This window comes from Ipomoea nil, unplaced genomic scaffold (assembly GCF_001879475.1).
Source record: "Ipomoea nil cultivar Tokyo-kokei standard unplaced genomic scaffold, Asagao_1.1 scaffold2827, whole genome shotgun sequence".
Taxonomy (NCBI): domain Eukaryota; kingdom Viridiplantae; phylum Streptophyta; class Magnoliopsida; order Solanales; family Convolvulaceae; genus Ipomoea; species Ipomoea nil.
This window is the reverse complement of record NW_017619255.1, coordinates 360,463-375,271: the sequence shown is the minus strand read 5'-3', so window position 1 is coordinate 375,271 and position 14,809 is coordinate 360,463. Positions and strand designations below refer to the sequence as shown.

General features: G+C 36.4%; 1 protein-coding gene across 1 annotated transcript; it reads right to left on the bottom strand.

Moving 5' to 3' along the window:
- Positions 1-8,317: 8,317 nt before the first annotated feature.
- On the bottom strand, positions 8,318-13,488 carry LOC109159362 (Golgi SNAP receptor complex member 1-1-like). The gene is made up of 5 exons (XM_019307473.1): positions 13,220-13,488; positions 11,393-11,623; positions 10,274-10,441; positions 9,032-9,145; positions 8,318-8,792 (listed from the first exon to the last, which is right to left on the bottom strand). Exons 1-5 carry the CDS (start codon positions 13,256-13,258, stop codon positions 8,679-8,681), a joined length of 666 nt encoding a protein of 221 aa, XP_019163018.1. The 5' UTR covers positions 13,259-13,488; the 3' UTR covers positions 8,318-8,678.
- Between the last annotated feature and the right edge of the window lie 1,321 nt (positions 13,489-14,809).

Sequence of the window (14,809 nt, the reverse complement as noted above, 5' to 3'; positions counted from 1 at the left end):
TGGCTCTATGGCTCTATTACATTGTAGTATACTTTCTCAACCTATTGAAACACAAAGAACTAATAACGACTTCTCTACGGCTCGAACTCACAACCTTCCAAATGGAAGTCCAACCCGAGTACCAATAGACACATAGTCTTGGTTTATTATATTTAAATTAAACATATCAAAATTTAAATAATTTTATAATTATAAATATTTTAACGTATCTACATTTAATTGAAATGATAATTATAAAATTAAAATTAAACTACTAAAAAAATATACTCCGTAATATTTAAAATAAAATAATATACTACATGTCTACATTTATAGTATATAAACTAAAAATAATAATAACAAAATTAAATACAAATAATTTTATTAAAAAATAACATTGTGGCCGTTACTAGCACAGCAACGGCCACAAAATTTTAAAAAAATACAAAAAGAATCAGAGTGGCTGCCAGTTTCAGTGGACGCGGATATAACACACACTCCAACTGGTTGACAGTATCAATTATGTTTTTTGTTTAAATTCTGACAAAATCTCTCCATTTGCAGGAGGAATCAACCCAAAAAATTGTACCTCCACACTAGAAAAATTAAATCTACCTCTCCTAATTTTTACTATTCTAAAAATCAAGAATAATCCCCTAATAGGGATGCTCTTAAAAACTTATACCTAAAAAGTCTTTTTCACACAATTTGAAACTTATACTTAGTAAGTTCTTTTACACCCTATACGCTTTTGAGTGCCTTAACATTATGTTACCTAAAACAAGCAAATTAACTCACTGTAGGGATCAGACACACAACCACATGGTTAAAACCTACGCGCTCTACAACTGAGCTAAGAAAGCTTCTTGTACTCATCGTTTGTAGGGATCGAACACACAACCACATGGTCCACATGGTTAAAAGCTATGCACTCTACAACTGAGCTAAGAAAGCTTCTTGAATTGTTAAGTTAAATTCATGAAACTTATACCTAAAAGTTCTTTTAAACCCTATACGCTTTCAAGTGTCTTAACAGTATGTTGCCTAACAAAAGCAAATTAACTTGCCGTCTATGGAGATTGAACACAAGACTACATGGTTAAAAGCTACGCGTTCTACCACTGAGATAACAAGGCTTCTTATTACTTTAAACCCTATACGCTTTTGAGTGCCTTAACATTATGTTGCTCAACACAAGCAAATTAACTCGCCGACAATGGGGAACAAAACCACGACCACGTGGTTAAAAGGCACACATTCTACCACTGAGCTAAGAAGGCTTCTTGTTAAGTTAAATTCATGAAACTTATACCTAAAAGTTTTTTTAAACCCTATACGCTTTCAAGTGCCTTCACAGTATTGGATGCCTTAAAATTATGTTGCCCAACACAAGCAAATTAACACGCCATCTGTGCGGATTGAACCCACAGGCTTCTTATTAAGTTAAATTCATGAAACTTACTCTTTCAAATGCCTTAACAGCAACAACATGTTGCCCAACACAAGAACAAGCTTCTTATTAAGTTAAATTCATGAAACTTACTCTTTCAAATGCCTTAACAACAACAGCATGTTGTCCAACACAAGAAAATTAACTCACCGTCTTTGGGGATTAAACCCACGACCACGTGGTTAAATGCCACACACTCTACCACCGAGCTAAAAATCTTCTTGTTATTTTAAACCATATACGCTTTCGAGTACCTTAACATTATGGTACCCAACACAAGCAAATTAACTCTCTGTCTATTGAGATCGAATCCACAACCACGTGGTTAAAAGCCACGCACTCTACCAGTGAGCTAAGAAGGCTTCTTATTAAGTTAAATTCATGAAACTTATACCTAAAAGTTCTTTTTATACCCTATACACTTTCAAGTGCCTTAACAGTATGTTGCCCAACACAAGAAAATTAACTCGCCGTCTATGGGGACGAACCCACAACCACGTGGTTAAAAGGGTAAGAAGGCTTCTGGTTAAGTTAAATTCATGAAACTTATACCTAAAACGTCTTTTAAACCCAATAAGCTTTCAAGTGCCATAGTATGTTGCCCAACACAAGCAAATTAACTTAACGTCTGTCTGTTGGGATTGAATCCACGTGGTTAAAAGCATCACGCTCTAACACAGAGCATTAACATTATGTTGTGCAGTGTCTGTTGGGATTGAATCCACGTGGTTAAAAGCATCATGCTCTACCACAGAGCATTAACATTATGTTGTGCAGCACAAGCGCGTGCCTTCACAGTATGTTTCGTGCCTTCACAGTATGTTTCCCAACACAAGTTTCATGAATTTAACACAAGTAAATTAACTCGCCGTGTGGGGATTGAACCCACGACCAAGCGGTTAAAAACCACAAACTAGAACCCACGACCAAGCAGTTAAAAACCACAAACTATACCACTGAACTAGCAAATTTATTCGCCACCTATGGGGATCAAACTCACAACCACGTAGTTAAAAACCACATGTTCTACCACTGAGCTAAGAAAGCATCTTGTTAAGTTAAATTCATGAAACTTATACCTAAAAGTTCTTTTATACTGCCACGCACTCTACCACTGAGGTAAGAAGGCTTCTTGTTAAGTTAAATTCATGAAACTTATACGCTTTCAAGTGCCTTAACTCATCGTCTATGGGACCGAACCCATGACCACGTAGTTAAAATCCACGCGCTCAACCACTGAGCAAAGAAAACTTCGTGTAAATGTAAACCCTATATGCTTTCGAGCGCCTTAACATTACGTTACACAACACAAGCACGTGGTTAAAAGCCACGCGCTCTACCACTGAGCTAAGAAGGCTTCTTGAGTTAAATGCAAATTGAACCCACATGGTTAAAAGCCACGCGCTCTACCACTGAGCTAAAAAGACTTCTTATAAAGATGTAAACCATATACACTTTCAAGTGCCTTAACATTATGTTACCCAACACAAGCAAATTAACTCGCCGTCTATGTGGTTAAAAGCCACAAAGAAAGCTTCTTATTAAGTTAAATTCATGAAACTTATACACTTTCAAGTGCCTTAACTGGCCGGTAATGGGATCGAACCCACGACCACGTAGTTAAAATCCACGCGCTCAACCACTGAGCAAAGAAGTCTTCGTGTAAATGTAAACCTTATATGCCACTTTCGGGTGCCTTAACATTCCACGCGCTCTACCACTAAGCTAAGAAGGCTTCTTCACAAGCAAATTGAACCCACATGGTTAAAAACGTGTAAACCCTAACACAAGCAAATTAACTCGGCGTCTGTGGGGATTGAACCCCAACCACTGAACAAAGAAGTCTTTGTGTAAATGTAAACCTTATATTCCGCTTTCGGGTGCCTTAACATTCCACGCGCGCTCTACCACGGAGCTAAGAAGGCTTCTTCACAAGCAAATTGAACCCACATGGTTAAAAGCCACGTGTAAACCCTAACACAAGCAAATTAACTCGCCATCTGTGGGGATTGAACTCACACCCACATGGTTAAAAGCCACACGCTCTATCACTGAGCTTAGAAGGCTTTCAAGTTCCTTCACAGTATGTTTCCCAACACAAGTAAATTAACTAAAAGCCACAAACTGTACCACTGATAGTAAATTAACTAAAAATGCGAGTGCCGTAACATTATGTTGCCCAACACAAGCAAATTTATTCGCCACCTATGGGGGTCAAACCCACGACCACGTGCTCAACCACTAAGCAAAGAATTATGTTGCCCAATGCAAGCAGCAAATTAACTCGCCGTCTGTGGAGATTGAACCCACAACCACGTGGTTAAAAGCCACACGCTCTACCACTGAGCTAAAAAGGCTTCTTGTTAAGTTAAATTCATGAAACTTATACGCTTTCAAGTGCCTTAACTCGTCGTCTATGGGATCAAACCCACGACCACGTAGTTAAAATCCATGCGCTTAACCACTGAGCAAAGAGGGCTTCGGGTAAATGTAAACCTTATATGCTTTCGGGGGCCTAAACATTACGTTACCTAACACAAGCACGTGGTTAAATGCCACGCCCACTAAGAAGGCTTCTTGAGTTAAATTCATGAAACATACTCTTTCAAGTGCCTTCACAGTATGTTGCCCAACACAAGCAAATTGAACCCACATGGTTAAAAGCCACGCGATATACCACTAAGAAAAGAAGGCTTCTTGTAAATGTAAACCCGATACACTTCCGGGTGCCTTAAGAAGGCTTCTTGTTAAGTTAAATTCATGAAACTTACACTTTCAAGTGCCTTCACAGTATGTTTCCCAACACAAGTAAATTAACTCGACCACGCAGTTAAAAACCACAAACTAAAAAAACTTCTTGTTATTTTAAACCCTATATGCTTGCAAGTACCATAACATTATGTTGCCCAACACAAGCAAATTTATTCGCCACCTATAGAGATCGAACTCACAACCATGTGATTAAAAGCCACACACTCTATCACTAAGCTAAGAAGGCATCTTGTTAAGTTAAATTCATTATAATGACAGGGGTGTGGCAGAAATTGATTATAAAGATTGATGGAATGGATGTGAGCTGGTCGGGGAACTGAACAATAGTTCCAAAAGTCCCCTCTCAAAAACAATAAATGTGACTTATATAGAGGGAGCAAGGGGACAAGTTTTATAGCAAAAGACCGTCCACTCATCAGGTCAGAACAATATTCGTGCCCGTGTACATGAGTCAAGCTTCACTTTGGGATTTGATTTACACCCCCGCTACGCGCAAAAAAGAGCCTTTATGCTAAACAAGTCAATATGCCTTAAAAAGGCTTTTTGTATATATAGTGGTGCAAACCCACTTCCCAAACCAATGTGGGACAAAGGCTACTTTAAAGCCTTTTCCCCTTCATTTTCTAACTCAAATGGGTCTACTTTGAGAATTAATTTCTCATTCACTCATTATCCGTTTTGAGCGTACGATATATCAATCTCTTCGTCTCACCACGAATAACCCGAATCAACTTGGACCCGACCCAAATCGGAAGTGGACCCACTAATAATTGTACCACAAAATAGCTACTTAAAATTCCATTGTATGCTATTTTTTTCAACATTTTGTAGGTACAAAATGTGTTAACTGCAGACACATTATTTTGTTTACCAAGGTTCACAATGCAATATGAACCCTAGTCCATTAAATCGGGAGATGTAAATATAAATCAAAAGTCCAAATACATATGACACGGGGGCATACCCCTGATTACACCAAAAACATAAAAACTAATTAGACACAAGAAATGAAATCTGGAATAACATCGGCTAATACAAATTAGACTAAGCAAAATTAATTAAAATAAGCCAAGCCTAACTAGTACGCCATGATGTGCGCTCCATGCACAGCAATCTCCAAAGAAATGCACTGAAATCAAAAAGCAATGCTACAAGTAGACTCGAACCCTGGCTAAACGTCCAAATGCACACCCACCCTACCACTGAACCACACCAGTCTTTTAGAACTTTAGCTCAAAAAATTGAATATGATGTTCAGTAGCAACATGTCTACAAACAGGAGAGAGACTTGTTAAAAATCCTCCAACAATAGAGAGGCTTAAACCCGCACCAATCGGCTCATATCCGAACTCTCATCCCGTCTAGCCACGAAGTCTACCTTGTTCAAATCATACACCAGGAACAACCTTAAACATATCGCCAAGCAACGGGTCTTCCCACCATTAAGCGGGTCGACCCGGTCTATGCGTCCAAAATCCATGCACGTGCACGGTGCACCTTCCTTCATCAACCACAATCAGGAACGCGGTCTTGCTTCCAATCACCACAAAATCCGGCAAACACCATATCTAGGCACCTCCCAATATGGCAATGACGCGCTACCATCCGGAGACCACCGACGGTCAACGCCGGACAAGTCCCCGGAGCTCCGTTGCCATCCATCGAAGAGAGACGCCGGTGACAGAGTTTCCGCCGGAAAAGCGACCAAACCACTGCAAAGATTTCTCTCTGAGTCCATCGCCGGAAAACCCACCGGACACCACCACAGAGCTCCTACGCCAACAACAAACAAATGCCAGCAGCGAAAGACCTCCAGCAGCTTTGTATTTGCCGGAAAACAAACCGAATCAAGACTTAGAGCACAAACCCCTCCATCGAACCACATGTACTCGCCGGAAAACCAGGGACCCCCATTCTTCCGGAGCCACCGGAAAACCTTCATACAGCGCCGGCAAGAACCACAGAGCCCTCTCCGACGACAAATCCCACCCATTTCGATTCCACCACCCCTTCCGTCACCCAACCACGGACGGCAACACCTCAACATGGCCGGAAAAATCTAAGACCATTGGACCGAGGCCGGATTCATCCAAACCATCTCCAATACAGTCTACCTCCAGTCACCAAGTCAGAGTATCAAAATCCACATAAAAGGGTCAAGCAAGAAGAAGCGAACTCACCGGGCGTGATACAGTCGCCGGAAAAGGCTCTTAACACCGGTCATGGACTATCGGAGAAGAAAGCTAGACCCACGGTCATTAACCAGAACGCACCGCTAGACGGAAATCGGAAATCACCGATGGTTGACCAAGAAGGAGACCACCGGAAATTATCATTGCTGACGAATTCGTAAAATCCCACCGGAGAACGTTGTCTTGTACGAATGGACAAAACAAACCGCCGGAAACCTTCTGCCTTTATCGAAAAAGCCAAATCCATGAACAGTACTGTAGCTTGCAAAGTGCAAATCATAAACGGACAAAACTGGGACAAGTAATAAATTCTTGGATTGTAAATAAAAATCAACAAATCATTAAAGAAACCAGTGAATAAACGAAAGAGATAATCCAAAGTAATTGGGAAATCCTTTGTTCACGAACTGGAATCACCGAAGAGCACTCATGTTGGCGGTGGTACTCTAGAGAGAAGTCAGAGAGACTTATCTCTAGAGAGAGAAACACTCTAGCCACCACCACTGCGAGAGTGTTCAAACAATATGAACCCTAGTCCATGGTATAACAATTGGATGTAGAAGAGTTGATCCCACAAAATGAAAAGATAAGGGGAGAATCATTATAGATGCCCTAAATGCACTTTAAAGTTCATGTGAAAGTGCACTTAATAACACTAGTGTGTCATTACATTCTTTTTTTTTTTTTTTTAATCATTTCTTCATATCTGCCAAAAAAAAAAAAAAAATGTTTTTGAAACAAGTTTTCATATCATCCCTTGGTATTGAATGTTTTTTAAAAAAAGGGGCCAATGACCTCACTATTCTCTATGTCGCTCCACCATTGAGGTCAATTGACTTTTAATTAGTCAAAGTAGTTATTATACATGATGTAGTAAATACGGGAATTTTTACTACTTCATAGGTATAGTATTCAATTCTGACTTCGGTTCTGTTTTCAGTCTGTTTTGATAGGGAATATACCTTGAGTATACGACCGACTCTACACATTTTGTACATCAGTTTGATATCGAGTACGGATCAAATGTCTATATATAAAAGGCCCTAACTCTTCATTAATGGATCCCCTTCTCTTCTCTTTAGTCTCTCTCCACAACTCTCAATGGGTCCTCTTCTTTCCCTTTCCCTACAACACATTCCGTACAACATACAACATTCAATGAAAAGGCTTCTTGAGCTAATTTTTCTCTCTACTTCCCATACATTTTGTATATACATTTGCGTACACTACTTGAATTTGTATCATCATGCTTGTTGGTTTAAGTAATCACACAATACTCCTAGTACCCTTCTAGGGTGACTAGGCCATCTATATCAATTTGAGTTGGATACAAATAAGTATAAGTAGATATCTACAAGTGTTATTGTTTTTCTCTTCTTTTTCTTAATTATTATTTTGAAGTGTAATTGCACTGTTTGAAAACTTATGCCCTTAATCCTTTTGAGAAAGCAATGAATAAAGGCATTATCCATTGTTTGATGATGAAAATGGAAATACACTTGCTATCATAGTAGTACCATGGTATCATATTGTTGAGAAACACTACCATAATATTTAGAATTACTGCAGTATCATACTAGTGAATGCTTAGTACCATAATAGGAGAAATCACAATTTTAGTCACTAAGTTGTTTTCCAACTGTCAATATAATCCCTAATTCTCAATTTCAACTAATTTTTTTGAAAGAAATTTCAACTAATTTGATCCCCGAATTATTTAAAATCTCATCACTTAAACTCTTCGACGATCAAATTGACGAAATTTAAAAAATAGAAAAAATCACCATTTTGGTTACTCAAAAGGATTTAGTTGACAAAATTTTAAACAATTCGAAGATCAAACTATAGACTACATTGACAGTTAAGAAACAATTGAGAAACCAGGATGATGATTTTCCCTACCACAATATTTGGCGAGAATGAATGAAAGATGAAAAGTGATATGGTATTAAAAAAAGGTATTATGGCATACGACACCATAATGTTTGAACACATAGTACTGGATATGTGCATCCTTGTCCCAAAAATCACTATACATTCCCACTTCTTTCTACCAACCCCCGAAGCAGATCTAATCAACCTTAGAATCACGTTGATTCTTGAGACTTGGGAGTAAATACAATTTCAGATACCACCCTCCACGTTCCAAATACAATGACAAAATAAGGGAAAGAAATAAAAATTGAAAAAAGAATTCAATAGTTTGTTACTCGGTAATATACAAACCATACAACTGAACCAAAGACGGTGCCCGGGAATGCTGTCCAAGGGAAACTAGCAGCGATTCATTTCGTCAACCAGTAAATCAAGATGAGAAACACGCATACAAATGCAACTAGTGAAAGAATGATAGTGTCCATGGATTTCCTTTTCTTTATTGATGAAAGAATTTGATTAACCTGAAAAACAAGTAGGAAAACAAATTCTAATTTAGAATAAGTCTCAACCAGTTTGCACGGTTAACAGTGATTTCAATAGGTACATAGAATTTGCTAGCATTAATTCCATATAGCATACACAAACAAGTCTTTTTCAACCAGCTAAACCAAGAATCCACATTCAAATGGCTATGGGAGCCAGTAATTTGTGATATTCAAAGAATGATATAATGGGGCGTCGAGAAACAAACAGCTCTTACCGTCGGAAGCCGACTGCTAACATTGCTGAGCTTTGAATTAATGCCACCAAATGTCGATCGCTGAAACGCAAGAGTGTTGAAGGTTTCTTGAGCTTGAGAAATCACACCATCCATCTGCAACTCATAGTTAGGCACTTGATTAACAACATGCAAGATACAAAGTTCATCAAAAAATGGATCAACATTTAAAAATTACTAGCAAAACCAACTCACATTTTAGTATATATTACATCAATTAACTTGAAGATAAATTTAAAATAATAAATTAAAAAAAAAAAAAGATTTTTATCGTGACACCCTTAACAAAATCAAAGCAAAATCTCTGCTGTGAAATATCAGTCACAGACCTCCTTGGCTACAAGGGCAGTTTGGCTTGTAACAAAATTGACAACCATAATCAACAAGGAACCAATTTTCTGCATTGAACAATTAAAAATAATCTCTGTTTTGATTTCTAAAAGAGTTTGAAATTATACTCGAACATTGTTTTTTTTTTCATATACTGTAGTATGATGTATTAACCTTAAAGCTTACACCGCACTCTAAGGTCTCAATCAAGAAGGGCAGTGATCACTGTCAGTTGTTGCATATATTTTGCACAAGGGTCAAGGGTCAGAGACTTGCAGTATTGGACAATGTTATCATACAATTACAGGTGCTCTTAAGAATGAAGATGCTGACTCAGATAAACAAAAGAGAATGGCCCTGTTTGGTAACATAGTTAGCTTATCGGCCAATTTTGGCTTATTTGACCACGATTAGCTATTTGGCTTGGTTAAACATTCAATATAAGTGTTTGATACTTTGATTAATTAGCTTTTTGTAACAGCTTATTGCTCCAAAATGCTAAAATTCAAAAAGCTGCTCAAAGTAGCTTCTTCGATAAGTTTTTCGAGAAAGTCATTTTGCATGTAATCAACTATCAACTGACAGCTACAGCTATTTACCAAACACCCCCAATATGAATTTTTCATCATTCCACCCCCAACTTTAAAAAAATATAGTGCAAGGCTTTATTATTTGTAATAAAAGAAGAGACATGATTTATTATGCTTGACAAACAGAGTAATAATTTTCCCTTCTGTCCAATCTGTTATTTGCCCAATAAATATTTGATACCCAGAGCCATGTCAACAGGTACAGTATGGATATATAATACTCAAAGCCAATTCTAAAATGTGCAGTTTGTAAAAGATAAAGAAGAAAATGCCTAAAAAAATTTAAATTATGTTTCATGATTACCTGTCCTGTACTCCTATGGATGGAAGCATGCTCATTAAGGAGTGCGTGCTCATAAGAGTCACCACCATCTTCCAGATCTAATCTTGCCCGATCAAACTCCCTAAAATCATCAAGTAATGAAGCATGCTCTTTCTTGGCTCTATAGCTGGAACGGAGGCGATTAAATTCCTATAATCAATAGAACACTTTAGCTCTAACCACCATCAAATTTGAGAGGGGAAACAAGGAAAACAAATTTATACCCTTGGAACAATAAACAAAAGTGTGTGTATTCCAGCACAAGGAAAGATAATTACACTAAAGGCGTGAAAAGAGATGTAAGTATGCACATGTGTGAAAGTGTGTCTCTGTGTGTGTGAGAAAGAGAGAGAGATCTATGTATCAACCAAATGGCCAAATGTAAGTTTTAACTTGAAAAGTTAGTTAAACTATATAATAGAAAGGCGAGGGTGCATTAGCATTGTTTCTGTAGATACAGCAAAAAAAGAGTAGATAAGCCAGCCAAGTCTGCATAGCCCCTTTTCCCCAAAAGTCAGAAAGAAACAAAAGAAAAACCTCCTTCCCAACCACAATATTGTGGTTCTCACCTTAAACCAACTACTTTCCCAGATGATGACAGTAACTGTTTGTCAAAGGATATTGCTTCTTTGACTGTCATAGTGTCATATGGAGACTGATTGTTAAAAGTAACCTTTTCCTTTTGAAACTTGCTATTGTCAAAAAATGAAAATTTTACATTCATGCAGCAAGCGTAAAACTAAAAGAAAGAAAGAGGCAGAAGAAGATTAAACTAATCCTTTGGTTCAATTGTGTAATTTGAAAAATTAATAATAATTTCAAAGGATTAATCTTACTGCTGCTTTATATGTCAAAGGAGAAGATTTTAACAACCCTAATATTGCTTTGCAGAATATTGGTGAGGTTGGGTCCAATATTTATTCTTTGACATAGACTCTTTGCACTATATGAAAACAACAATATATATCTTCTCAGCCAGACCATATGTTAAGCTTTAATTGGACTAAAATACAACAATATTCAATTGGGGAGCACATCTATAGCATTTTACTGAGGCAATCTCCCCAAACAAATATCAAGACTGTCATTGCTCCAAAATACCTGAGTAAGATCCTGAAGAATTTCTTGGTGGCGAGTTAACGTATGAGAAAAGATTTCAGCTCCTCCAGATGAGATCCAAGCGTGCATTTGAGAATTGACTTGTTGCAACTCTTTAAGTAGCTTATCTATCCCCTTTTCAAGATGATTATCATCAGCACTGTCAACTTTTGTGCTGACTAATTTACGATATAAGTGCATCTGCTCATCGAGTTGTGCTTCAAGCTTCCTTGCCTAGTTGCATATTAGAAACCACAATCAAGTACAATAAAATAAACCGTAAAAGAATATGCAAACATCAGTGCAAGTATTCATGTACCAAGAAACTAATGTTCAAATTAAACCTAAACCACATTTCCAGAACAGACTGCAAAGGCAATGAACCATATTCCAAGATGCAAACAAATAATCATGGCTTGATTCTACCTTACTAACCTGCACCACTCTCTCTCCCTCAGTCCCTTCTCTCTCTCTCTCTCTCTCTCTCTCTGTATACTGACTACTGTTTTACAACTTACACTGCATTGTACAATCTTCCTTACATTAAGAAGCTCTTTCACCTCAATCCTTCACTCCATCCTTTCAGCAAGATTCATCTACAATTCTATTCCCTTAAATCTCTTCCGAAACAAAACTTTGAGCCATGAGAGTAGAAATAAAGCAGAACATTTAGTTATCAAACTTTACATACTTTCTTGGAAACCAACTTTCCACAATTTATGAAGTTGCATTAGTCTTGCAAAATTCAAAGACCTTTTAACAAGTAACCTAAGTGATTTAGTGAAGATTATGGCAAATAAAATTAACTTTGGTAGTTATTGAAAAACTATAATATACATTGACTACTTCTTTACGTTTATAAGCTGTTTCCTCTATTTACTAACAATATATGGGGTACTAAACAAAAAGTAGTTACAATAGCTTGTATCTGATAGTAACAGATACGTAGTTCTAAAGTCTAGAAATTCCTAACACTTTAGGTTTTGTCATTTAATACTTAATAGTACATGTATACAAATGGAGGAGGAGAGCTGAGAAACGTAGCTTAAAGGAAAGATATTGGCCAGAGTTCCATTCTTTATGATGTACATTTTAGGCATATTAGTAGAGAAAACTGAGCATAATTTGGAAAATAGAAGTGCCTCACCTCTTACCATTGGAACTCATTTCTAAATATCCAGACATTTCAATTCTGAAAGATATTGACAATGTTTCCTTCTTTATGTTGAACACCAATTGCTATGAGTGGGAAGGAGGAAAGATTTCCCACCTTTAACCTATAGAATTCATTTCTAAAAATCTAGATTTTGCAGACTCTCTTTTTCTTAGCCTCGTCAATCTGTTATGGCTTAAAACGCTGGTTGTAACATACACATTTCCTGGAATCAAAATGAACCTAGATCTGAATTTCATAAATTACAGCCGCATCAAGTTACATATAAGAGATCAAGTGATCCAGCCGTTTTGTGTTTTATCCAATCGCATCTATTCTCTCAAGCATGGAAATAGAAACTACGGCCGAATCTGTTGCTATAAAAAAGCCTCAATATCAACACAGCCTTAACGGCAACCACTTTCTTCCTCCAAACCCGAATTCTCAACCAGTTCAAACACGGAAACTCTTTCCACACGACATTTCCACTGAATTTTCATCCAAATCCATCCGAAGCCGACACAATTCATTTTCCAATAAACATGCGAATGCATAGGTTGGATGAAAAATCAGGACGATACGCCAACGAATCCATAAAATTTTCAAAGAAAGCAGATTCAATTTCATTCAAGATTAAAACAATAAACTCAATCTCTAGGTATAATAAAAAAGCATACCTGCTTTCGCAATGAATCCCAGGAGGTGGGCGAATCCATGTGAAAGCGAGCAACGGAGACGCCGGCGGCGGATTGCTTTACCTTAAAATTTTATTTTTATTATTATTATTTCTACCGATTCCCAAATTATTTTTGTATTGGAAACAAAAAAGAGGAGGAATAGAAGTATAGAACGCGAAGAAAAGAATTTATGGGTAAAGCATTGTTGTATATTGCCTTATCGACCACCAGTCAATACATGAACGAGGGCAAGGGAAAATATCTGACACCGACGGAATCAATGTACGGGACAGGTTAATCAAGACTGCGTCTAAATATAAATTTTTAATAATTCATCGCTTCAATTCTTTTCAATTTTTTTTTTTTTATGACGAGATAACTCGTGTAGGAAGAAATAGGAGTATGCAAATATGGTAAAAGTTCAATTAATTGCCCGAACTAAAGAATTTTGATTAATTGTATTTATTTTTTTGGTGTAATCCACAATGTGATACAAGTCTTTCTCTATTCATTTAATGGTATAGATCCACTCGGTTCGTTTCAAAATATTTCGTATATATTTAGTTAACTGTTATTTCAGTTCGAAAATATGAGTTAATCGAAATTTCATATATATATATATATATATATATATATATATATATATATATATATTGGTTAGCTATATGTATACTTACACTTTTTAAATTTTTACTTTTATATTTGTAGTATATTGTTATTGTATTGTTTTTGTATATTTTCTTATAAATTTATTACTAAAGGTATTAATGAAATGTTTTTTTTATTATTTATAATTTTAAGGATTTAAAAATTTAGTTAATTTGGTAATAAAAAATTCGATAATGGTTAATATTTTTAAAAATTTTGATTATTTCGATTCGGTTAACTGAATGTACACCCCTAGAAAGAAAGATTTGGTGTAAAAACTCGACTAAGAAAATTTTAGTAAAAATTAAATCTATGACATTTTACTAAAAGAATCATGTTTCATTAATTCTATCACCCCTTCCAAAAGCAAAATTTCAAATCATTAATCCCAAGAGTGAAACTTGAATAAAACCAATTGTCCTAAGCACACTTGTTATTCATCCGTGTAGCCATATCCATCTCAACTCCTAATAATTTAAATATTAAAAGTACTAGATACATTGACCAGGACTATGTGGTCTAATGGTATCCGGGTTGGACTTCCATTTAGAAGATTGTTTCAGTAGGTTGAGAAAGTATATGAACAGATACTACATTGTAATAGAGATAGTAGCATTCAAAAAAGATACATTTTATTGAGTAAAAATGACAGTTTTAGTCCATCAATTATACCCATATTATAGATTTGGCTCATGAATTATTAATATACACATATTTTTCCCTTTAATTATGTGTAAAGTGGCAATTTTACTCCATCACTAATAAATTATGTTAATATTAATAATGCATATCAAATTTTTTAAATACCAAGATTATGTGGTCTAATGGTATTCGGCTTGGACTTCCATTTGGAAAATTGTGCGTTTGAGCCTTAGTGGAGGCGTTATTGGTTCTTTGTGTTTCAGTAGGTTGAGAAAATATATGAACATATACTGCAATGTA

What these genes read in the sequence shown, in the direction of transcription:
- LOC109159362 (XM_019307473.1), bottom strand. Translation starts at nt 13,258, where the DNA reads ATGGATTCGCCCACCTCCTGGGATTCATTGCGAAAGCAG. An exon ending in GGGATTCATTGCGAAAGCAG is followed by an intron (nt 11,624 to 13,219) that starts GTATGCTTTTTT and finishes ATATGCAACTAG; the next exon opens with GCAAGGAAGCTTGAAGCACA. An exon ending in TTAGCAGTCGGCTTCCGACG is followed by an intron (nt 8,793 to 9,031) that starts GTAAGAGCTGTT and finishes CTTGTTTTTCAG; the next exon opens with GTTAATCAAATTCTTTCATC.